Source organism: Salvelinus sp. IW2-2015, linkage group LG23 (assembly GCF_002910315.2).
Source record: "Salvelinus sp. IW2-2015 linkage group LG23, ASM291031v2, whole genome shotgun sequence".
NCBI lineage: Eukaryota > Metazoa > Chordata > Actinopteri > Salmoniformes > Salmonidae > Salvelinus > Salvelinus sp. IW2-2015.
The window spans coordinates 30,836,290-30,863,882 of NC_036863.1; the positions used below are offsets into that span (position 1 = coordinate 30,836,290).

Consider the following 27,593-nt stretch of genomic DNA (forward strand, 5'->3'; position numbering starts at 1 on the left):
GCACTAATAAACATAATTGGAAAAGTAATTAATTGGCAGTCATTTTGCAGGTGAAGTGTTGCAGTTGAAAGAACCGCTGTGGGACTACTCAATCACAGAGATGGAGGAGGAGAGAGAAAGGGGTGAAGGAGGTGGTGGAGGTGGCAGGGGAGACATTGTTCCTTCCTGTGTTGACAGCATTCTGACTTTGAAAACAGGCAAATGTAACTTCCTGTTCAGCTTATATCACCTCTGGGTATGTGGGTGACATTTTGGAGCATTTTAATTAGCACCAGGTTGTCCCCTTAGTGAATGAAGAGTGTTTCTGAGGAGAATGGAGTAGTTGGTACTTACTCCCAGTCGGAGTCAGACAGTGTGGCTTACCGTGCTATATCAGCAGTATGCCTGCATGTTCTTCTATTTCTGCCTCTCCATAACATTTTCATCATTCATTCATCGCCCTGGGGCTTGTGCGCCTCCTCTAAGTATGACACAATGACATGTCACCGTTGTCTTTGAGGCATTCCTCTTCTTGTGTTGTGTGGAGTCAAAATAGCTGTATGGTGGGGGGTCTACAAAGTGTCAAACGCAGATTGTCCTTACATCTTAACCTTTCACTGGCCCCACCACCTCCTGGAGTTTCAAGGATGCTCTACACAAACAGCAATGCATTCTCATCAGAAAAGTTTGTTTAGTTATTTGAAAGAGAACCTCCGCAAGTGGAGAATAAAATGGAATGTGCCCTTCCCATGCGCCAGTGTGTTTCCTTTGTTGTTGTGCTAGAATTGGAACACATCACAACGATTTGCAAATCAGTTACACAGTATGATACATTCTACTTCTGATATGGCTAAATGTGCATACATGTGCTTTTGATGGAGTCTTATGAAGACAAATACTGTCCATTGAAAACATGTTTGAAGAGATGGATGCACGCACAGCAAATCGCTGCAATGCAAATGTTACAACTGGCTGCTCCAGCCAGCCCCTGCGGTCCTGCTGCAACTACAGCAAACAAATGCCATGGTAATGTCTATTCTGGGGTCCAGACTAGCATGAACCAAAACAGATAGAGTAAATACAGTAGATAAATAAATAGCAGGGTTGATCACACCAATGGTGACATCAAGCAAAGCCATAAAGGCCTGTGTCAAGGCACAGAGAGAGCCTTGACACAAATCTGTGATTTGTGATGACTGGTACCTTCCATGTTCATTGAGATTTGTGATGTGTCACCCCCGAGGAGAGACTTGTGGGTAATAGATTTTCCACCTTTGTTATTTATTTGACATTTTTATTTACAAAACCAACATTATTTGTGATGACAGTACATCTGTTCATTTACGATTTGGACTGAGTGCCTAATAACTAGAGGGAATGAACATTTAGCTGCTAATTTCAAAGCTGTTTGCAACTGTATTTCAAACTCAGGAATGTCATCAGCATTTTATTCATGTAGCCTACTACCGTAGCCACATAGATTTTTTGGTCAATTCAAAATTGGTAATGTAGCATTTATAGTAGACAAATGAATAATAAAGCAGAGAGCTGTTAAGATGCAGTCAACGTTTGTTAGACAGCGGAGGATTTACAATCCCTATCCCTCGCCTGCACACAACGGAATGATGGCTACCTTTGAAATGGCCTTATTAAAGGGGTGTTCATGCACGGTCATGCAGTTTAGTAAATTGCAGGTCTGAGGATCAAAATTGGAGGTCTAAAGTCTTCCATCTTGCTCTGTGTTGCATTTCCTAAGATCTTTATCGATCTAGTGTTGGAAGCTTAAGGGCATCATCTCAATTAAGAAAAACACACAGACGTCTCTGGGTCAGAGCCATCCACAGCCATGGCACATGAAGGTTACAATGCTCTCATATTAATATCAGTCAGTCCTAGAGACAACACTATGCCAGACTGAAAGACAATGCCTTAGACATCATACTCATGGCTACGGACCTTAAACAATCAATCTGTTGTTCCTCTCTGATCACTAGGTTTATTGATAATCTTAGTGAAAATAGTAGGCAATATGACCTCATTGATATCTGAATCTAAAATGGATACTGATGAAAACAAGGTTGCAACAAAGTAACACTTTCTCTTAATTAAATACTATCAATATGTATCTATAATTGACATTATAGAGGCCATATAGATTAACTACCAGTGTAATATCATATGTACAGTATCATATGTACAGCAACTACATCGTACTTAATGTACACTAGTAAGTCCATGTAGTTATGGAGTAGGCCTACTTACATTACCACTTTGGTATGGACCTGTTTTTGTATTTTCTTCTTCTAGGAAACAGTGGGAAGTATAAATAACTATCTCTACTGGAGCGCCTACCTGCTACATGACATCCTTTCATAGTGTAGAATAAAGGCTGGACAATAGCTACCTAATGTAAAGTGTTATGCAACAGTCTACCTGTCCTTTTCTGTATGTCTCTTGTCCAAATACTGTTGTTTACAGTTATAAAGGACAAGAACACAACCAATATGACAGTTACAATACCAAAATTACACGATGATATAAATCCAACGACCAGTACATGTTCAATGTGTTTAAAAGCCGTGGAAATAATTACCATCAGATAGAACTTAAGGAATGTTTGCTTCCTGTATCTTACAGACTCACAAACAACTTTTGGATGGATTTTCAACTAAACTATCCATTCATCCTAGTGCATGAAATAAAATAAGAATGACACTGGGAAATAGTTGGAGAATGAGACAATAAAGAAAGTAAATACAAGTAAATACAAGTGGAAATAGTGGAAATAGAGAGCGATTTCAGTGCCAACAGTATCTGTATATGCATTCAATATTTTTGAATTTGTATTAAGATATTGAATTTAAATTCTATATTTATATACTCATTGTCAATATGGTAGATATTGCATTCATTGTCTTTGTTTACAAATTACAATTTCAAGTTTACCAAAGTTTCATATATTCAACTTCCCAGAAGTATTCAGATTCAGTTTTCAAACGTGGTTCTCTAAATTCAGATTCAAAACCAGAGACAACATCCAGGTACTTAGCCAGCAAGGAATGGTAGAAGAGAACAGATAGATTCAAACGCTCTCCATGTTAATCAGGTTTCTGCCAGTTTCTGAAACCAATGTGGCATGTAGAATTCATTTTCTTCCTATGAATTTTTGCGTTTGAACCGTTTGGGCTCTAAGCTATTATGACCCCGTTCCTGAAAGCTAAGACCCTCTGGAACATTAGACACATTAGAAGGGAGTGTGACAAAAAACACAATTTGGCCCCCATAAGAATATAGTTGAATAGCCCTGTCATAGCCCTTCCAAGGATAGCTTTTCCACTCCCTATTTAATCTTTCTCTTATGACTGACTGGGTTTAAACCTGATCTACTGCATGTTACAAGACTGTATTAGAGCCCACTTAGCTGAAGCCCATAGGGATGAGTTCAGGAAGCTAACACAAGTCTTCAAGTCTCCAGCAAGGTTACTCATCAAAAGAGCGTGGACCTTAGTTCTATTTCACCCCCTTTTGACCTCATACATGCGACCTTGCCTGAGACCTGAAGACGTGTTAGTTTGACTGATCGGGTTCTAACCCAGGCCTCCAGTGCACTAGACAATGTCACTTTTCAGGTCTCTGACAAGTTACTCATCATGTAAGCGTGTTCCCCGAACCACCTGTGTTACACTTCACCCAACTTTAACCTCCTCCTCGAGACCCATCCAAGTAACAGAACTTAGGCTTTAGCTCAGAAGCTAACAAAGTCTTAACCCAGTCAGTCACCCTTATAATGAGTACCCTTGCAGGAGGCTTGAAACTAATACATGTCTAACACAAACCAACACATGTCAAACTAACACGTCTTCAGGTCTCCTGTGCGTCCTGTGAGCATCATAGACGGGAACAGAAGCACGACCATGTTCCAGAGGGTCTTAGCTTTTGGGAATGGGGTCATAATAGCTCAAACGGTTCAAACGCTAGAGCCAAATTCATGAGAAGAAAATGAATTCAACATGCCACATTGGCTTCAGAAACCTCCAGAAACCTGATTAACACAAAGGGCATTTGATTCTATCTGTTCTCTCGACTCCCGAGRGGTGCAGCGGTCTAAGGCACTGCATCTCAGTGCAAGAGGCGTCCCTGGTTTGAATCCAGGCTGCATCACATCTGGCTGTGTTTGGAAGTCCCGTAGGGCATCGCACAATTGGCCCAGCGTCGTCCAGGTTTGGCCGGGGTAGGTCGTCATTGTAAATAAGAAGTTGTTCTTAACTGACTTGCCTAGTTAAATTWAAAAAATACTATCTTCTACCATTCCTTGCTGTAAAAGTACCAGGATGTCTCTGGTTTTGAATCTGAATTTAGAGATCTAAATTTTAAAACTGAATCTGAATGCATCTGAGAAGTTAAATATATGAAACTTTGGTCAACTTTAAATTATAGTTTGTAAACTTGATACACAGACAATTAATGCAATATGCACCATATTTAAACTGACTAAATATATATTGAATTTGAATATTCACTTAAATTTACATTTCATTTAAAAACTGAATGCAATATTAATTTAATTCAGTTTCAAATGATGAAATACAAGTTCAATTTACTAATTCAAATATTACATTTGTGCATTACACATAAAAAAATATTACATTCTAAATCTAAAATACATATTCAAAAATATTGAATTCAAATATAGTTTCTGTTGGCACTGAAATCACTCCATATGGAAATGTTATGCTTTTGTACTATACTGAATTGTTAAATAAATATAGATAATATAGATAGGGAGAAATACCCAACTTACCAATGACGTATGTGAGCAAAAGAGCGAGGGTTACGGTGATAGCGGTGGCGCTTAAGGCAGTGCATTTCCAGTTGCAGCACTTGTAGGGCTTGTTGAAGGTGAACATGGGTCTGGAGAAGGTGCTCCTGGGTAGGGGCCGTGGGGGTGGGGAGTACACTGTGTTAGATGTCAGAGGGTAGTTCTGACTGGCAGCGCTGAACAGTGCAGAGGAGCCTGAGCCATGTTTAAACAGGAAATGCCTGCAACACACCAACAGAAGAGGTTGACATTAATGAGAATATACACAACATAGCACATTACCATACATTACTATTTCATTGTTAAACACTTATGTGTGAACATTTACACCTTTGTGCACCAATAAAAAATGGTGTAGATATGACATGAATAAATATGCATAGATTAATACCCTTTCCATCTGCGTAGAACTTAAATAGAATACAAAACAGAATATACTTCTGTTAGTTACTTGTGTACTTCTAAGTTATTGGTAAACTGCTAGAAATGCACATCATTAAAATCAAATCTCAAAATGCAATCCCATTTCCCTCCCTGGCCAAATGATATACATCCTAAATCTAATTAATGAATGCTCCCAACAGGCAAACTGGCGTAATATGTACACTCCTGAGAGAGAGAGAGAGATGAGGGAGGAAGGGAGAGAGAGGAGAGAGAGAGAGAGAGAGAGAGAGAGAGAGAGAGAGAGAGAGAGAGAGAGAGAGAGGAGAGGGAGAGGGGAGAGGGAGAGGGAGAGGAGAGGGAGAGGGAGAGGGAGAGAAGAGGAGAGGAGAGGAGAGAGGGAGAGGGAGAGGAGAGGGAGAGGGAGAGGAGGAGGGGGAAGGAGATGGGAGAGGGAGAGGGAGAGAGAGAGGAGGATAGAGAGAGGGGGAGAGGAGAGGAGGGAGAGGTAAAGGGAGAGGGAGAGAAGAGGGAAAGATTAGGAGCGAGAGAGAGGGAGGGAGAGAGAGAGAGAGGAAGAGGAGAGGGAGAGGGAGAGAGAGAGGGAAAGATAGAGCGAGAGAGAGGGAGAGAGAGAGAGAGAGAAGAGAGAGAGAGAGAGAGAGAGAGAGAGAGAGAGAGAGGAGAGAGAGAGAGAGAGGAGAGAGAGAGAGGGAAGGAGAGGTAAAAGGAGAGGGAGAGGGAGAGAGAGAGGGAAAGATAGAGCGAGAGAGAGGGAGGGAGAGAGAGCAAGAGTCTAAGACATTTATTATTAAATTCTTACAGCTGACAGTGATGCTGAATGCTGTGCTTACATTGATTTATGCTAATGCTGAAGGGTGGCCAATTCCTCTTCACTGTGAACTTGACCTTGGAACCACTGCCTTTATCTAACAAGCTGTAGGCGGCAGTGTGCAGGGAGGGAATAGACGACCGGCGGAACAGAAGAACAAAAGGAAGGGGAGAAAAATAACCCTCATTGCTCAGGTCCTTAATTAGAAAAGGTTTTAATACCATTAGCCGCTATCTTTAATGTGCCCAATTAAAGATGGGAGAGTACAAAGGTCAGTTTTATAGAAGATTATATCACAGGGCTTAATTGCTGGGCCAATTTTCGTAGACAGCGTAATTAAGTTTAAGTATGGTTCACAAAGGGATAAAGTTATCTGAGACATGTTTGTTTTTGTTGTCCAAGCCACTGCAAACACAGCATCCCGTGGTGTTGGGTAATCCTCCTCACGGTCTGCAGAAACACTCATGAAAACTGACTGAATTGTATCGTTCAGTCATGGACAGCAGACATCCAGTTTGGATCAGGACAGCACTGAGCTCAAGACTGTCTGGGATATTGAGTCACTGTTCTGTTGTAGTGCTGTAGCTGACACTTGAAAAATGCATTATTAAGAGCAAAAAAACAGTCAATAGAGGACCAATCAATTCCTGTCTTTGTGTAATTGAAAGAAATTAGGAGGAATATGCTTGTGGTCTTGAATATGGTCATTATGCTGATGTGACAGAAATCTGGAATTGCATTGATGTTGTGTCAGTGCCATATCATCAGTGTCTTTGTGTTCTCAACAGTGCATCGACTCGGCTGATGTCATTTAGACAAAAGAAATTAACTGCTTTCATCCCATACTTTTTGATGCTTTGAGGAAGGTGTTCAGGAGGAGGAACTAAGAAATTGGATCATTAAAATACTTGTTTCCCCCCCAAGACTCCTGTAATGATGATCTGAGGATCACTCTTGATCACTGATCTTTACAATTGATTACTTTTCTTCTGTTGTCTGTATTTTCTATTGATGAGGTAGTATCTTATGTTAAACCGCCATTTTGTGAAGGTACAGTATGCCTCTATGTGCGTTGGCCAGATGTCATAGGGAGCGTTTCTTCATAATATCAATCTGAAGGTGTTTGTGGAGGTGGGTGATCCAGAGCACCTCATTTCTAGTAATTTCAGCAGTCTGAAAAACACTTGATCCTACAGTATACAGTGTTAATTGGAAGGCAGCTATGCATAATTGGTAACGTCTGCCGGTGAGAATTGACAACACAGAAATCTGAAATCAACAAAAATATGATAAATATTCTGTATTTTGGTTTATTTAGGCGAAGGCAAGAGCAAAGTGTTACAACTATGTCAACAGCACATCACACAGCCTGTACAGCGAATGTGCAGTAATACCAGTTGTTACAATTTTCTAAATGTAAAGACAAAATATCAAATGTGGTGGTGTTATTGATATCTGGCCATCACATCAAACTTTCAATCTCATTACAATTGACAATGGTGAGATAAACAAGGCCAAGAGGAGGTATTGGATAGCAATCTGCTGATCTACATGAATGCTGGCATTGTATTAGGTTGAATATCGACCACAGGTTAATCAACAAGGTTCATTTAGGTGAGAACAGAAAGTCAGCACATAGCCACATCAGGCATGGTGACTTTCTCATCTTCTATGCAGAGTGGGTGACCTCTACATAAGTTTGGGGCCTAAATGAGCACAGTCAATGAGATCTACCATAAGGGAGGGAGGATTTACCTACTCCATCAAATTTAAGATGTTCAAGTACCACTACCCCTCCTGCAAACCTAATTGTGTTCATTTGTCATTATTGTCACTGTTGTACATTACATACACCTATGAGACGTTATGGATGTTTTGAACACAAAGCGTGGGGGAGAAAACATGCCTAAGGTAGGCCCTTGTTTTCTAGTCTCTTACTAACACCCTCTCATGCCAACTGAGTAATGGCTTCCTTGAGGAGGTATTATCAACCATGGAGCTCCTGCATCCATTCATTTGATTGCTTCAGTCCACTGAATCTACCATGGCTGGGAAACTCAATTAAAGGAGAAGCTTTCTTTTTTTACAACCAAATATATTGTTTTATGTAAATAACATGTTACACCTTTTTGGTGATTTCATTTGTTTTTGGAAAACATACCCCGAACATCAAATCCTTTAACTTGTGAATTCAGGTAGCTCTATGATGTAGTGTTCTCCCTACTGATGCTGCTACCCCATGCTTCATTCTTTTCTCAAGACGACATGTCAACTTATTTTAGTCAACAGAAAGAAGTTGTTTACCTCTGATAGGATTGCTTATTTTCAATTTACAAGACATTTATGAAGCACCAAGCACTGTTGGGTATACCAAACAAATGGGAAATAGAAAAATAGGCCAGCGACTCATTTCACATTTCACAGACAACCCTTTAAATAAAAAACAATCTCAAAAAGCAGACAGCATAATTGTCAATCTTGACAAAGGCTCTCAACTTCATATGATTAATTTACTTTTCCATAGTTTTCCTGTCATAGTGGTCTCTCTTTGCATGTTAAACCCCTTTCCTCCATACAAAGCCAAACAAAGCTTGTCATTAATAACAAGCGGGAAATTCTTTGATTGGTTTTGTGTTCCACATCAAATGAAGAGGGGAAGATTTACCTGGTTGCTTGTGGTGTACAGTAATTGAATTTGCCATTTTCTAAGCATGAAAATGAAAGAAGCATATAGAGAGCTCAACTCATTTTAAGTTAATAATAGAGTTTTTCAACCTCTGAACTACCCACAATGACTTTCTCCATTACAGTAAATCTAATGGATTGAAATGTTGTATTTCTGTATTTTCACCTCTGATCTGACAGCTGTTGGCAGCCATCGTTTCTTCCTATCAATTAGGAGTYTAGCCAGAGAGGAAGAGGCGAAGCGAGAGGTTTTACTCAGCTCAAGAAAATAAGGCCACGAAGTGAGGAATTTCTGTATGGAGGTCAATGAGAGGGTCGAATTTGGTCATCAAAAATGTAATTGCTAACTGCTACGTGAGGCTTATTTGATCAAATAGAAGTTTCATAATGGTTAGGTTGTTACGAATCCACTGATATAAGTGCGTATGTAGAATTTAGTCAACGACTTTATATCAGCGTTGTGCCTGTGGTCATAGAGATAGATAGAGGACTCATCATGGATATAGCTCGTTTTAGCCCTGGACATTACCAATGAGGGCTTCCACCATTTTAAAGTAGTCAATTGGGTGGGGATTCCTATGAGTTGGAAGCAATTAGCCAATGAAGAAGAAGAAAATTGGCTACTTTTAAATGGAGATAGCCCCAACGGTGCTGCCAATGCCGTCACAGATGCTATAATGGCACAGACACAAAGATGAGTCCTCGATCTATCTCTCTGGCCTGTTCACATGCGTATCTGCCCTCTCATTGGCTAGAATGTTCCCACCTGATCTTGGTCTTCCCGCCTGCCTTCCATCTTTAAGGACATGTATTTCCATTGTTGGAGCGGTCACATGTCTATCTTGTCAATATAATAGACAATCTTTGGTCTAGCTACTAACCTGTCACAGTCTGTTCTGTTTCAACTGCTTTCATCTCCCATAATCTACCAGACCAAATAGAAGAAAAATAAACAAATGATCTCATCTGGCAGACTAGTTTTAATGCAGGACAAAGATAATTKTTACGCTAAAAGGGATAAAGGTCACATTTTGGAAGCTTGGAATTAACACAAATGATCTAGCCCGGCAGAGACAGGCACAGTTTAAAATTCTGGGGAAGTGATCACAAGAAGACAAGCCCGTTCATAAAGGGTGACCGCTTGAAGTGGTTTTCTCTTTGGATGTCCGTTTAAAAATGAAAAACCCTCTTTGGGATGAATGGATACACTTCCAAAAAAGTTGTTGTTTCATGAATTGTCACGTGTGGCTATGCAAACACCTAGTCAGTTGTAGACAACCTTTCTTTTACAACTACAGCAGCAATTTTTATATTAACATCTGATACATTTCTTTAAACGCTAATTGTGAACAGGCTTTTGCTGTGAAAAGGTTTGGAAAGGCCTTGATCTTGAATATGTTCAGTTAACAATGCATCTATTTATGTTATTTGGATTTGTACACCACTTCACTTCTCAAAAGCCTTAGCCCTGAATCTCATCAAAGCAATGTGATTTAGTTATGCACCACCAACCCCTCATTATAAATGTACACCATGATTCATCTCTATCAAGTGTGAATCATTAAAGAAGTCTGAGAGGTCTGTGACTGAAGTCACAGGGGTCTTCTCTGCAACACTTAACTCAGGCCAACAACATATCCATTCAATCGACTTTTCTCAAAGCTAGCGCTATTTTGTGGATCCAAGTTACTGGTACTGCAGTGTCACGGTGATTAAGAACACGGAGGGAAAGAGACCAAGAGACCTGCATGACTCAATGCTGGGGAAAGTATGGCCACAGAGCTGTTATGGTGTCTGCCACACTGCACTGACCCCATTACTAGGCAGGTGAGAGTGGAGGTGCCGAGGCCTACCTGGTCTCCAGGGGGATGTTGCTGTTGAGGGCCCAGCTGTTGTGGAGCTGGCCTCTGTCTCTGTCGGCCGGCAGAGTGGGATCTCCGTCCATCGCCTGGCTCCGAGCCGGCAGGGTGTTCCTCTGCAGTGCCTCAGAAACGTGAGCGTGAGGGGCTGGGCGGGCACATGTGCACGCGTGGGGAGGGGGTGGAGGTGGGGGGAGGGGTCTGAAGGTGAACTGAGCTGGTGGACTGCTGGGGAGCTCTGTGGGGAGAAAAGGAGAGAGAAAGCATGAGAAAAAGCGTGAGAGAAAGTGAGAGAGAAAGTGAGAGAGAAAGCGAGAGAGAGTTGAGTCTTTTCTGAGTGGCTTGATAAGCGTCTGAGAGTTTTGTGACATTCCGAAAGCACTTAACATTCACTTTTCCTCAACTTGGAGAGAGCATGGGGGATTTTTTCAGTTTAATTTGCACATGTAACAAGGTTATCATTCCAAAGTACAATTTAGGAAAAAAATCTAATTTTGCAATAAGATCAACCAATGAAAGTGAGAGACAAAAATACAATCAAATCAAGAATACAAGAATAAAGCTATATACAAGGAGTACCAAAATCAAATCAAAGCTTTCTTAATGAAATTAAAAGAGAGCCACGATTGCATTAAATCAATCTATATTTCTAAAGCCAATGAAATGCTTTCCCCACTATTGCTTGTTGCTTGTGTGATGGAACGGTTTTAGTAAAAATTTCCAAAGCAACAGAATTTCCAAATCTTGGAGGATGCAGGTGTCTCATCAGGGCTTGTTCTAGATTAGAGGATGCATGGCTATCCTTCTCATGATGTCTGGAGTGGTTTCAAAGTCAAACTAGAATCAATGGATCCATACTATACTATCAAAAATGTATTGAATCATTTGATAAAACAACGAGGTAAAATATATTTAGATGGATTAAATGACAAAATGTAAAAATGATATTTAATGCCATAAAAAATACTTTTAATGTTTTAATGTGAGTTACAAAACCATCCAGACCTATTCCTGTATAACTACACTTCATGGTAACACAAGCACTTCACATAGGGAACTGTACCACCTCGCTTCATACGGCATTATAGAGCCTGTTTACGATGCCCTAGCACTYCACAGCTGATTAAAATAACCAACTCATCATCAAGTTTTGTTTATTTGAAGCCGCTGTGTAGTGAACGGGGAAAACTAAAACGTGCACCTGGGGGGGGCTCCAGGACCGAGTTTGGGAAACCCTGCTTTACTCTATAGTTATGTGAGTAGTTATTAGTGTCTATGTAGAGGATACCTTTGCAGAGTGTATTCATAGGAAGTGTTACCAACTTTGTTATCATGATTGAGTTTCCCCCCAATTAGAGAGACAAGTCTGCATTAACTCTTCTCAGTTGTGTACGAAGAGACTAATGACAGATTCCTGCGTTTGGCCTAAGAGGTTGAATTGAATTGTATTGATTTTGTTTGTCTGTGTGATACGTTTTACTCCTGCTTATTATACATCAGCGTTTAGATGCCAAGGATCACTTCTAAAGCATTATAGAATAATGCAGATTGGAGTCTGGACCTGCACTAATCTGATAAGAGCACTCCTCTCCATTGATCTAATGGCCATTCATTCAGTTTAATTGTTCAATTCTTCCATCATTTCCCTTTTCAGAGTATTGATATTTACCAGGTAACATCTAACATAATTCTGCAGGTTGAACTCCATCAGATAAGGGGAAATGCTTATTGTAGATGTATGAAGGGTAAATTGTTTGGGAGGGCAGTTTTCCCACTAAAGAATCCAAGGCTCAAATGGCTAATTATTAAAAAGATCAAATAACATTTGATCAATCTTAATCTTAAAACATAATATGTTGTGATCTATGATCTGAAGAATGCTTTGTAGACCACACACATGACCAGAAAAAATATGACTGAATGCTATGACAAGACTAAGAACCACATCTATGCTTCTAACCCTGTAAGCGGCTAACATGGAGAACATCATAGTTTCCAGAATGTATGTCAAAATCTAAACAGACTCAAACAAATAGAAAATTGTTTGAAATACAATATTTGTCTTCAACGTTACCCTAAAAACCCCATGCACATGTTTCCAAAGCATTATGTTCAATGTCTCTTGTTTGGCGCTACCACTTACTTGTTCTTTTCCAGCTTGTTACAGAAAACCAAGCCTTTGAGGTGTAAACATGAGCCTTCGAGTACTCAGAGGAACAGTACGTACACTTCTGAAAGGTTCTTCAGAAAAAGCCTTCATTTTGAGATTGCTCTCTAATCATCCAGTATGTTCCAAAGCCAGGCCATAACATGGCCTCAATTTACCACAAGTGGCTTAAACTCCATTTCCAGGAATTTCCTTCCGAGCGCGTGCTTTCAAGACAAAACCCCTGGCGGGATTGAAAGTGTCTTAAAAGTACACCTGACCTCCTGCAGACATGCTTTATCCTTGAAAAATGTAAATATACTGGGTACACACTTACACATGCATTATTAAGACTAGGTCATTCACTGATCCTCTCTTAGATAAGCTAGCTGCTATAAGTGCTGCCTGACTGCAGCCACTCAGAGTCTGACAACAATACAACACAAAAGAGGCACATTAGAAATGCACTTCCGCTCCTTCGACTCCGCCAGCCTGCTTGTAAGTTGACATTGTTTCACTTTTTACAGACGCCCTTCCTTATAAGTTGTTTATGATAACCCCATGACAGGCTGTCGATTCAGAGAAGAGGTGGGACAACGTAATACTTTAAAACATTATGGTACCATAAAGAACCCGCTGCAGTGTCTTGAAAAGAGGCCACATTCCATCACAACCGCACTGCAGGATTTACACAGCAGCATAAACATCTTTCATGTCAGTCAAATAATATAGTTGAACAGTTTTGGATGGTTTAGATTGAATAACAACTATGTGCAGTTAAGAGTGCCAGATTGAAGATGAAAGAACTGGCTGCATGAACAAGATCGCTGCATTAAAACACTACATCAGGTTAGATTAAATCAGGCCAGCGGGACATTGGGCTACAGATCTGAGTGGAGATGCATCTTGTCTGCGGTGTCAGGGACACTGAGGTGTGAGGCTGACCCACTTAGGCCCTGGTCCAGGCAAGAGAGCAGTTTATTGATGACCTTGGCTCCAGAGCATGTGTCTACAAGTGTTATTGCCAGCCTGATTCCTCCCACAGCAATGAGATGCACAAACACACAAAAAGCCAATGGGAACTCTTTTCCCTTTCATTTTGTCAATACAAAACATGATCACGTCGACTTGCAATGTCAATGGATCACTGTTTATTTTTAACAACACAAATGCTTCTGATTTCAAAAAATGGAAAATGCGTGCAAAGAGCCCTGACTGTGTTATACCCATTCTATTTCTAAAAGGGAACCTGAGTTGAGAGGGGAAGCACATTAGCTTCACCTGGAGAGGGGAGAGAGCATGGCTCAGTGTCTCACTAGACATGGGAGAGTACAGAACAAAGGGGCTGGCCCTGCAGTCCTCCTCACCCCACTGCTTTCAAGTGCTGGACATGGTGCATTATGCATGTCTTCAGTACTATTGACATTTCTACTTCGAAACTCACATTCCTTTTGGATATGGAGAGAGATGGGAATYGAGCTATATAAGCGCAAGTAATGCTGGCATTTTCAGCAGACAAATCATTCCTCTCTGTCTGAGGGTGTGTTCGTGTGAGGGTTGGTGTGTGAGGTTTGGCAATGCACCTGACATTTCATAGAAATGCCTCTAAACACATGGCCTATCAGAAAGTTTTTCGATTCAGAGAAAGGCCTTAAATGAAAATGCAAAAGCTGGACTAGCCAGCTGGAGCTAGAGAGAGAGTGTACATTTCCGTGGTGTAGTTTATGTCATCTCCCTACATAAAGCAAGCACCGACTTTGGGCAATTTGAAGATTCAATTTAGTGTGTCCTGGTTTTGCATGGCTACAGATGAGTACTGTAGTATCATCCACAARCTAGGAGGATAATACTGTATATTTCATTTGATGTTGATGTTTATGTGACACCAGACAAAAAGGCAACATTCTAAAAAGATCATAGCAGTATCAAGAAAAAGTTGATAGAAAAGTCAAACGTAATTCAATTGAATATAAAAACCTTAGTTTTATTGCGAAACAACATAAATGTGGCCTTTTACCCGTCTCCTCACCCTTACACATTGTAAGTCTCTGTTATGGCTTTACGATAGCTACAGTCATTATTGACAACAGTTATCTTTTCCGGGGGTTTTTAGCTGCCGAACCACTTATAAAAATAGAGCGTTAAGTAAAAATGTGAATTGAAGTGATTCAACAATGGTGCACAACAAACCTGCTGGCACCAGCCACATAACCGTAACACTGGAGCTTAAGGGATGTTCAGCTAGCACATATACGGTATCAGACTGGGACTTTGCAAAACACATGAGAAAGCTCTTAATGCCAAAGGCTTTAACACAATTTCTTTCACAGCAGGACCTTCTATTATTGAAATTGCTCTCAGCATATAGAAAGGTATATCAGCCAGCCACAATGAAAATGCCTGGTGTTGAGTAACACCGCCGAGGCTAAACACACACAGCACTCAGGCACTCTAGAAGAGCGGCTCCCATTCCCCTACCCCTCAGAGGCTACTGCAATAATCTCTGAAAATAAAACCCCATGTATAAAGTACTACCGCAATTACTTCCAAAGGTGGAGAATTTGGAGTAACCTATTCATCTCACACATCAACTATTTTTGCTTTTGGCAACAGTTGTACCATACAGTACCCCTTGCACAATGACAACGTTCATCATTAATGCTTGTGAGGAACATTTTCTTCTGCACAGTCCTTCCCCATGGCTTGGCTCCCTTCAAAAAACAAGCGGAACGCACCTGAAGGGTACACTGTGACGTATTCAATCTCTTCATTAATACATGTTTATTTACAGCAGCTGTCCTTCACAGCTCATAAACCTAAAAACCTAAACATCCACTCCAAGATATGATGAACCACCGTATAGACACTGTGGATGAGCACTTGTATGCATTGTATGGGAACCATATGGTAAAGGGGAGTCTTACCACTCAGATTGTTGACTGTGGATTGGAGGTCAAGTGAATCAATGTTACTCATGCCTAGCCTGGGTGAGACACAAGACATGAGAAAGGAAAAGGCCTTCTGTTTTTTACAGACCGGGCAGGTTTGTACAGTATGTTTAAACTGAGCAGCAGATTGACAAGAGCACAGTTGGCCTGTTTTATACATAAAATAACTGAAATGTTGGTCCACATACTTGTGTAATCTCTCAGTTGACAGCACGTATTTGCCAACAGGGTCCTTATACGACACTCTCAAGCACCTCTGCCAAGAAAATAGGACTATCCACTTCAGGCATAAATATATTTATTCTCTGGCATAGTTATTCATGGTGGATAATACACAAGAGGAAGAGAGGCAAATACTATTTTATTCCCCCAATTTGACCTTGTCTCTTCTAGCTTGGGCTTGAAAATGCATTTGTTGTAGCCTGGTGCGTGAATGGAATCTTTAAGCGCTTTAATATGGTCCCATTGTAGAAAGTGCTACATGGTTTTACACGCTACACAAGGGTAATGGTATTCCATGAGATTAAACACATGACCCATCTTCTTGAATCAACCTCGGGCACTTCAATCTAACGAGACAACATGGCAACTTAACATTCTGGGGCTGAACTCCAAAAATGATGTTTTGTGATATTTGAATCATTCTGAACCATGACTTCACTCAAAAATATGGGGCTATCACATGGAATCACTGAAAGCACTGTGTCCAATGCAATTCATATAGGAAGAAATGCAGTTGTAGGTCTTAGAAAAATCTGAAAAGTCATATTTTCATTATCATTAAATAAGTATTTATTTGTATTTTAAAACCTGACTGTTTGTTTTAAGTGTACACCACTGAGGACCAGTAGTGATTTGCTGAAGGCCTGTGGGCACCATGACATGGTTTAATGCTTTATGGTGCAACATGTCAAAAGATAACCCGTTATTGGAGGCAAATGGACAATAATTACTTAAATCATGTTTCACATATAGTAGCTTTTTCAAATGAGTATGCCACGATATCTGGCTAGTTCACTGACCAGACGCACACTGTGATTCTATTTGGAGCTATGACAGGGATATTCACAGATTATCTGTGATTGTGAATAATAGGACCCAGCACATACCCATAAATCTGACAGCAAACTAACATCAGATCTTTTACAACCAGGAGGCCGTCATTCAGCTTCATCGGGGCTCACATAATCTCTTTACATCAGGGACTTATTCCTAATGCAATAAAGGCAATACAGAACAGAGCCAACGTTGAAATAGTCCCCGGTTATTGTCTATGGATCCGATTGTAGACACGGTTGTAATAATTCAGGTGAGAAAAATGTGTTTCGTACCAGATGGTGCAATGGTGATAAAGTGTCAACGCTGGCGGCTCGAGTATTGATCCTCTTTTATAAAACGATATACAAAGGTCAGAGGAAGTCTATCCATTTACCCTTAGCACGGATAGATTGGCAGACACAGAGGCCATTGTGTGGAAGCCCATTTGACATGAATTGGTGTACCATGTTGTTGTGTGGCCAGTAAATTCTCCTTTCTTAGATTCATAGCCTCGTTTTATGGGCAACCCTTTCTGTATACTTATCTGATCTGACATGCATTACTTACTGAGCCAGCTTATCTTGGCGGTGCACACGCACAAACCCTGCACTTTTCACACGTTAATGAAAAGCACGACTAGGAGGGATCATAAAATCAGTCAACTGCAATACACAAACCCTATCAAATCCTAACAAACCCTATCAAACCCTATCAAACCCTATCAAATCCTAACAAACCCTATCAAACCCTAACAAACCCTATCAAATCCTAACAAACCCTATCAAACCATATCAAATCCTAACAAACCCTATCAAACCCTAACAAACCCTAACAAACCCTATCAAATCCTATCAAACTCTAACAAACCCTATCAAGCCCTAACAAACCCTATCAAATCCTATCAAACTCTATCGAACCCTAACAAACCCTATCAAATCCTATCAAACCCTAACAAACGCTAACAAACCCTATCAAATCCTAACAAACCCTATAAAATCCTAACAAACCCTATCAAACCCTATCAAATCCTAACAAACCCTATCAAACCCTAACAAACCCTATCAAACCCTATCAAATCCTAACAAACCCTATCAAACCCTAACAAACCCTATCAAACCCTATCAAACCCTATCAAATCCTATCAAACCCTATCAAATCCTAACAAACCATATCAAACACTATCAAACCCTATAAAATCCTAACAAACCAAACCAAACCCTATCAAATCCTATCAAACCCTATCAAATCCTATCAAACCCTATCAAACCCTATCAAATCCTATCAAACTCTATCAAACCCTAACAAACACAATCAAACCCTAACAAACCCTATCAAATCCTATCAAACTCTATCAAACCCTATCAAACCCTACCAAACTCTATCAAAGACCAATCTGAGTAATCAACAGGAATCATTCAAAACGTCATAAGATTGATCCATACATCTCTTCTGAGGAGCATTTGGGTGAAACAGCCAGGTTAACCTTGACTACTGGATCCAATGTCATTACCGAACATGAGCATTTGCAAAATGGATGGAGAAGAAATGGAAGGAAATACTTCATTGAACTATCAACAAATGTCAGTCTCTCTCTCTCTCTCTCTCTCTCTCTCTCTCTCTCTCTCTCTCTCTCTCTCTATCGCTAAGATAGTTAAAAATGCAAAGCGCTTGCCAGGAGAATGTCACTGTGGTTCTTACACCTAATGAGATATTCAAGATACAAACACATTACCAGTGTTACATTTGGTTACTTTTGAGGTTAGCGAGCTAGCCATGCAGCTAATTAAAGGATTCGCTTGGGAAGGAATGACTTGAGATAGATACTGTTTTGAGACAGAAGTGCACGCTCCACAAGCTTGCATCCCAGATTAGCATTTGAGATTTTGATTAGACACTCATGGCTCCCATCTCTCAAATGCCAGTCAGGAAGAGTCTGAAGGTTATGTGTCCACACGGGTGGCTGTGACTTTATTTGTAGAAGGAGTACAATAGAGAGAAAGTGCACTGTACAAACTGTACAAACCACACCACAGCCTGGTAATTAATTCAATTTTCTCCATACCTTAGCCTCATCGTTAATTCAAGAAGAGACACTGCACTAGAGAGCTTCAAAAACCCCAGCAATACAACAGCTTCTGACAGTTTCTGGCTGTTACCAACATGTACACAGCTGTTGTTTCCACAGGGTCTGTCATCTCAACACTTATTTATTTCCTCAGTTTATTTGACTTTATATAATCAGCTCATACATTTTCTTCTCTATGTATTCAGAAGGTTTCTGAATAGCCTCCTATGAGGACGGAAACACACTCTACTATCCCTTTGCTCTGTGGGAATAGGAAAACATTGTGAGAAAGCAACCCAAATACATGGTCCATTGTCCATCAGTAGCTTTGGCCTGCCCATGAGGTAGTGTGTACAGTAGGACAAAAATAGAACGTCTTCTTAGTCACATCCTTGATGTATCTTCAAAAAACAAGGAGAGATAACAAGAAGAAGAAAAAAAAGAGCCTGTGATTCAGGCAATTAAAAGCAGTATTGATCGGTGTTGCCTGCTCTGTAGTGGTCTGCCTAACTGTGCGTGTACCAAGTGTCCCTGACAGGGCAGACTCAATTGGTCTCCTTTCTGTCCGATGGGATTGGCAGGCCTCACGGCACGCCTGACAGAAGTTGACACCATATATTACTTTATCAAACCATTATTCACCCTCCATTAAAAGAGAGAACTTAACTGACTTCCCACGAGGCCCCTACAGAAGTGACAGCCATCCATGGCGAGAGATGACAACCTTGCTGTTGAAGGGCAGAGCTGTCAGCAGCTGAAACTATGCCACATCTCTCTTAGGGCTTATGGCCCTCCATGCTTCTTAAAGGAGAGTGGACAGCAGAACAGATAGGCTATATACAGTAGTAGGGATCATGCATGCTTTTCGAAGGGGAATAGACAGCAGGACAGATATGTAGCAGAGGATAATGAGTCGGACTCCCAATGGACACATGCTTCCTGGCATGACACCATGCGACAGGGAGGCCATCCCCAGTGTAAGCACAGTTTAAGGGTGCATGGGGATCGTGGAACAGCTGTTAGACTGGCTACACATGATCTAGGTCCCAATATTTGGACCTGGGGTATTGTATAAGCCTTATGGTGGGGTCCAAATTCAGTTTCATCAAAATGAGGTGACATAACAATGGGGATGTTACAAGATTGAGAATCAGCATGTGCCAGCATGCATTCATTATCACAATGCTAACAAAGGGTCAGCACAGTTCAGCCGGTACATTTATATACTCAGTCTACCCACGTCACCTTTGATTTGCTGATTTAAAATAGTGTGTGTTGCCAGGAGATGGTTGTTGCACAATCTTTTCAATAAACAGTTTCCCAATAATGTACATTAACTGAATCTCTACAGACGTCAACAATCAAATGAAAGAGACTGATGATAATTATGTAAAGAGCCTTATGAAAGACCATTGTGAAAAACACAATTCAAAAACAAGGCTTACTTCCTGTCATTTTCATGGTGAGCAATTATCTGAAAGTGCATTTCAAAACAATTTGCGGCTGAACTGRATTCCGCCTAGAATAGAAAGCTTTCCTCTTATAAGTTCCCTACTGGGAACATGTCTCAGATTATTTATTTTTTTAAGTCTTAGATTAAAGTGCTTGGTGACAAACAAACTGCAAGAAGTGCAACACAAATGTAACAGGTTGTTTGATTGATTGAGACAATGCACTGTGTTGTCTGTTTTAACACATTCTGGATCAGAGAGCCACCGAGCGATCGGTCAGGGCTGTCACCCAGGGACCTTACTGACACAGAGTGCTAAGTGTTTTCTTCTGGTGATGCTCTGTTGAGAATGGAGACACAACCATGGACCAATCTGGGATATCTTTGATATTACTGAGGACAGTTTCCCTTAGAATTCCAGCAAGGGTAGCTGCAGGGATGGCCACTAGAGAGAAATATGGAAGACAATAAGGGGCCTCTTCAGACTAGAAATATCTGCTCACCTCACCTGTGAAGTGCTATTCCAAATACACACTTATTCAGATGATTAAAGAGATCCATTTAGAGTTGAGAGAATGTGTCCGTTTTTCAGTTCAAGAGTCCTCAAGTAATTCCATGACAAAGTGTGTGCCTTTGTTTCTATCAGTTGGATTTGGTTTGGGTAAGGTAGCCAGAGATATCTGTAATGCCAGAGAGATCAACATTTAAATACTCATGCTGCTCATTCTATTGTGGCCTTTGCAATACATATCAACGTTTCCTTGATTTGATCGATGCAGGTAAAGATGTGCATTTTCCTATGTTTTGATTGGCTGGTATATTGAACACCAATCAATTAATTATAATCCTAATCTCCCCTCATGAGCACAAATCTTAACCCAAGGTCCTCTGTGAGAGTTACACCAGTAAGGTGGGATTTTTGTAAAATAATAGGGGGTGTTTCCATGAAACACCAATACAGTTTACATTAATCTAAAATCGAAACAAAACTCTCTGAAAACAATTGTTGGCCATCAGTAGGAGAATATTAAAAGAGCGGAAATATWTTTTTCCTTCCAGATTCATTGCTCAATTTACAATTGGCCCTGCCATATCTGAATATGAAGTATCAAACAATAAACTAAATACAATAAACAAACATCTCAATTTGAGAAACAATTCCCTGAAACATTCAGTGAAAATGCTTGAACATATCAAACCTATCTCTGGTTTCCATACTTCCTTTTAACCTGCAGCTTTCTAGTGTTGCTGAGCTACATTTCCTGTCTACCCAAATCCCTCTTATCTGAAATGATGTCCCCATGGGGCCGCGGTTTAGCAACTGTGTTGGTATCCCACTGAAGAAGGCATCAAGTTGTGCAGAACTTCTTTTCCCTTCAATATCAAATGTGTCACATAAGACAGGAAAGTTATCGGGACAAGCACTGAGCGATTCCACAGCATGTGCTAAATACATATTTTTGACATGACACAAGGGAGTTGTTCTGCTGATACCTTCGGAGACCAGCGACACCTTTTCATGCCATGTAGAAGATGGATTCTGGAAGCAGATTTTTCCAGATCGTACTGCGCGAGCACATTTTGAGCAGTAAACAATGCAAACCTTTTGTGATTCTAAATGTGGCAATTTACTAGAGATAATGAATGCAGAATGTGGATGGGAGTAGAACACTGGTAGCCAGAGGACAATGAGTTGGAAGTAATGCAAGTCAGCTAACTATTGTTGTGCAGTAGCTTACACCAGTCATAAGAGCATGTGGGTGTGAGCATTATCCATGTACTGGACAGGAGGACTGATCAAATGAACAATAACAGGTCATCTGTGGTATTATGTCCATGACAGTTTAATCTAAATAGGGTTTGCTGTATGCTCTGCTGAATTAAATCTATGCAGGTGTTCCAGACACTGCTTTGGTTCATTGTGCTTCAGAATAACCCAACAGTATTTTTTTCCTGACTATTTCAAAAAGGTGTTTTTTGCTGAGTTTGATGTAGTGATCCAGTCCTAACTGAGTCTTATTCAGCACATTTAGTTATTGCTTGCTTTTCTAAAGTCTACCAACCTTGCCAGTAGGCATGCCAGCTAAGATAGTTGGACAAGATAGATACTCTAACTTGGTTGCTAGTTATGAGGTTGGTAAATTGGGAACCTATCTGGGCTAGCTAAAGCCAACTTCATAAAATAGATAAGTGGCTAGTAGTATTACAGAGAAACAACAACAAAACATTTTATACTGAACAAAAATGTAAACGCAACATGRAAAGTGTTGGTCCCATTTTTCATGAGCTGAAATAAAAGATCCCAGAAATGTTCCCATATGCACAAAAAGCTTATTTCTCTTCAAATGTGTTCACAAATGTGTTTACATCTCTGTTAGTGAGCATTTCTACTTTTCCAAGATAATACATCCACCTGACAGGTGTGGCATATGAAGAAGTTGATTAAACAGCATGATCATTACACAGGTGCACCTTGTGCTGGGGACAATAAAAGGTCACTCTAAAATGTGCAGTTATGTTACACAACACAATAATACCACAGATGTCTCAAGTTTTGAGGAAGTATGCAATTGGCATGTTGACTGCAGGAATGTCCACCAGAGCTGTTGCCAGAAAATTGAATGTTCAATTCTCTACAATAAGCTGCCTCCAACGCCGTTTTAGAGAGTTTGGCAGTACGTTCAACCGGACAAAAAGCTGCAGACCACGTGTAACCACGCCAGCCCAGGACCTCCACAATCCGGCTTCTTCACCTGAGGGATCGTCTGAGACCAGCCACCCGGACAGCTGATGAAACGGAGGAGTATTTCTGTCTGTAATAAAGKCCTTTTGTGGGGAAAAACTATTTCTGATTGGCTGGGCCTGGCTCCCAGTGGGCTGCGCCCCTACCCAGTCATGTGAAATCCATAGATAAAGGTCTAATGAATTTCAATTGACTGATTTCCTTATGAACTGTAACTCAGTAAAATCTTGAAACTGTTACATGTTGTATTTATATTTTTAAGTATAAATAAAATAAAATAAATAAAACTGAGGGGGCACGTGCCCCTGTGCCCCCTGTGGGCATGACGCCCTTGTGTGTGTCTGTGTCTTAAAGAAACGCATCAAACGTATCCCAATTTGGATAACCTTTCCAGTATTAAAGTCTCAGAAATCAGTGGGAGACGGAGTAGAAACAAGAGACGAAAACATTTCTCCATATCTCATGCCATTTTCAAAGCTATATTTACTTCCACACTAAATAATATTTGTCTATGTAGTAATAGCTGGAGACACTGTTGTCTTCACAGTATTCAATAAACCACTTAGAGGAAGGCCTACCTACATTTTCACTATATGAGAAAAATGTATAAGATATAATGTGGATGTCTTGTTATACATATAGAAGAAGAGATTTAATATAAGCGCCATTCCACTCGATAAAATAACGTCTGGATGGAAGTGACAGAATACCAAACAGCATAATTTGTAGTCAGAGCGTGAAACACAGCAGACCATGAGGACACAACACCAAGACTCAATGGACTGCATTCCACCTTCAGACACACTACATGGTATGCATATGTGAATTCTGATGTGACCTCCACTCTCTAACATCCAATACATCAAATTAGAGGTGCGGTTGTTGACCTTTAGAATGACTTAAGAAACAGAGTGAAAATTAAGTTCCTGGTTAGAACACAGAGAATGGTGGACCCAACCTTGAGTGGAGACAGGAGAGAACCCTTTGGATGCAGAAGACAGAGAGGAACAGGTTCATAGATTAAGTCTAAAAGAAGAGATCTATCATGCCCCCCCAGGAGGTCATCCGGAGGCCCCTACCTATCAGGCCTAATTGCTGGGAGCGATTCCTCTTTGCGGGGAGGAAGGCTAGGCTGTACCCCTGGTCAGGGAGCCGTGTGCTGGGGCAGGATTAATGGACTGGGAGTCATGGCTTCGTCACGGCGCAGGGTAATAAGCAAATCTCACATCCGTCAGTCGAGGGAGCCCCCCAGTCCCCGAGCCCCGCTGTGCTAAGCTTTTACAAAGCTCCTAGGAGTCCTTGGGCTGGGGCGAAAACGCATTAGCGTGTACTCGCCTCACAGTCACACTCCTCACAGCAGTCGATTGGATTTTCATGAGATGACCGCGCTCGCGCTCAAGTCCCCCAAATGTTTACTTTGATTTTAAAGTCTTACACCATTTGATGGTAACATCCATTCTACATGGGGAAATGGGTTATGGTAATCTAGGATGAAGACTATTGCTCTCATCATAGTGTGAAACCACACTGGTTTCTGCGACTGCACTTTGTCTCAGTGACTGCAGTTTAAGAATCTGAATGCAGAAGGAGATATTCCAATTGAATGGTATCAGCTATTAGACCAACAACTATGACAGCATCCCTCTCAGCAAACACCATTTGTGCTATGTAAATGTTTTAGATGCAGTCAGTATACCAATTAAACTACTCTAGCACCGTCACCTTAAATCTAAAAGTACATTAAGGTATAACAGCATAAAAAGTTCTTCAAAATAATAATCTGTTTACTATGACTTCACACTGGAAATACATTGCTACAAAATATCTAATCAAGGATATTAGAAAGTAAAATACCAAATGGGGTACAATGGGTTGAGTCAACATTGTTTCATTGTTATTTCTCCATACCTTTTCATGTTTACAGTTTCTCTCTCAATTCAATCCAAAAATAGACAAGGTTTCATGGTTGTTAGATTTGAATCTAATTCATGTTTGTTGACAGCTCAATCAAAAAATCTAACAAAACTGGATGTTGATCATTCTTTATGTCTTTGCCTGGTGGGAAGGGGGAGGAGAATACAGGCAGGGAGAGGATAATATAAAGAGAGCCATGTCAAGGAATACAATCAACCACTCAATCTGTATCAGTACTGCTAGATGTTTGCAATGACAGCCAACAGAATTACAATACGGAAGCTAAATTGATCAGGACAGTAGAATCATGGAGCTTGTAGTCCGACCTGGCCCATACATAAAGATTGAATTTATAATTTATACTTCTTCTACCACTAGACACTTCTGTTGCAAAAGGCCACTAAAGGTATTTGTGCTTCAACTCCTGTATTATAAAAAGTCAATATAAAACAACACACTTGGATCTAACAGTCAACTCAGATCCTGGTATATGTTGTGATTGGTGTGCACTGGCTGGATTATGGGAGGACGTGCAACATGGTGTGTAAATCCGCAGCAGGTTTGGGGCTCAGCTCAGAGCGCTGATTATTATAACACCTGCTGCCCTGACTCCCATTCTCATTAAGGGCTCCATAACAAGATTACCCACATCATGCAATCTCTCTTCACAGTTTACCAGGCAGCTCTYGCTCTGATCGGAGGGGATGCCCTAATCGGAGCTGTTGTTGTTTTTGAACAAGTTTAATCTCTGTACTGTAGAAGTAGGCAATTTAAAATAAAAAAAAGCTCTATACAAAATAATTGGCAATTCAGAGGTGCTTGACATGGAAATGAAAAGAAAAACACATGAAAATGACTCAAGGTCTATAAAATAGTATGTATACAGATTTTTTTTACAAAACACTTGTGGAAATGGTTCAAATAAATAGAGATAGGAAAAACCAGTCTGATTTGGTTATGGCTGCACACACTCCCACCCAAAGAGGGCACTGTTTGACTTTTTAGACACACCTGTACACAATCGTATCGCTTCAAGAGAAGTACATTTAGCCATAAGCATACATCATGGCGACAGAGACAATCTTTATTTAGATGGGTCATCATTCGTATTCCTGACACAATAGTGGGTGAGAAAGGCTAATTCCCAGGGTGTTTAGTGTGCACTCTGCGATAAGCTTTACTCGCAGCAAAGGGAAAAGCACCTATTATGTGGATTTTCAATTCAACTCCTCAGAACTGCCTGCTGCCTGTGACACGGCTGTGTGTTTGCTCAGAGCAGCGACACATATCCCTTTCTGGGGGCCTGCATGAAGGGTGGAAAGGTCTCTGCTAGTGTCAATATTTCAGATGTTGCTCCTGTGCCATTCCAATGTTTTATTTAATGTGACAGACACATCCAGTATAGGAATGGACTGAATTGTCTGAGTGAGGACACTCTTGGCATCTTCTACTACTTGGAATGCTCTTTCAGGTCAGCGAGGGTTTTTGAGTAACCACAGCAGTGATTACTGCTATCTCAGACATTGCAAATGTGTTTTTCGAAAATGTGTTTGGACAAGGTATTAGGAAAATATTACAAATTTGCATTACTCATCTGCAAACCTGAGAGTTCTACCAGCCTAATGATAACACCAATGATYCATTCCTTTTTCTGGGTCTCAAGAGAAGCTCTGAATACCTACCGCCATCAACAGGAGAAAGCCATGATAGCCAGAGGGCTCGTTCTGTCAGAAAATCGTTAACATGATCAATTAATCATGAGTTCAATCAATTAAGACAATTAGTAGGCCTGCGGTGAGGGTTTATGTCAATTAACATGAATATGGAGCCACACGTTTCTCCTCTACCTTTTTCAGATATGCGCATATCAAACATTTCATGAAGTATCAAAGAGGATATCAGCTTATCAGTGTGATTAGCGTATGTAAACGTTCAGCAGGGGAATTCTCATCATGTCAAATAATTATGAGTACTGACATTGGAATCTAATGGGGGAGGACCGGAGATGACCATGTTGCGTCTGTATGTTACGACGATCACCATTAACCTGAACTARTATGAAACACAACCAAAACAAACAGCAAATGCATCTAACAAGTTTGTAGAGTCATTGTGTGCTAGGAATACGGGACAAAATACTAAACTTTTGACTACTTTGATACACATTAGTGAATTACAGTTGCCATCCTGCTACTTTTAGTCCCCTAAAATGGGTGGACTATGTACAAAAAGTGCTGTAATTTCTAAACGGTTCACCTGACATGGATGAAAATCTATGATGAAATAACCTCAAATTAAAGCATTTAAACCTCATAGTCATTGTATCATTTCAAATTCAAAGTGCTAGAGTACAGACCCAAAACATTTGTCACAGTCCCAATACWTTTGGAGCTCCACTGTATGTTCATGTAGATTTAGTTACTGTAATGTTTAATTCAATTTGAATGGCACAGTTATAACACAGCAGCTGCAATCCTGCTACTGTATAAAGCCATACAAATCCATGGACAGCAACTAAACACTTGCTTCCTCGGTTTTATTTGAGGCCTCGGTTTTATTTTTATCGAAGGTCTTGGTCTACGATTATAGGATAGTGCAGAGGCCCTTTAATGGTTTTAAGTTTCCATAAAACAAACATCAACATGGACCTGGACACTGCATTCACATACGCAGGTTGAATACCAAAGGGATCCAGTGTCATGTATTAGCTTTCTGTGGTATTAGCATTCCATCT

General features: G+C 40.5%; 1 protein-coding gene across 1 annotated transcript in view; it reads right to left on the bottom strand.

Annotated features, from left to right (window-relative positions):
- LOC111950883 (teneurin-1-like) overlaps positions 1-27,593 on the bottom strand; it is a 188,960-nt gene that overhangs the window by 86,005 nt on the left and 75,362 nt on the right. The window contains 2 exon segments of the mRNA XM_070434542.1: positions 4,781-5,019; positions 10,550-10,793. Of these exon segments, the coding sequence (XP_070290643.1) occupies positions 4,781-5,019; positions 10,550-10,793 (483 nt within the window).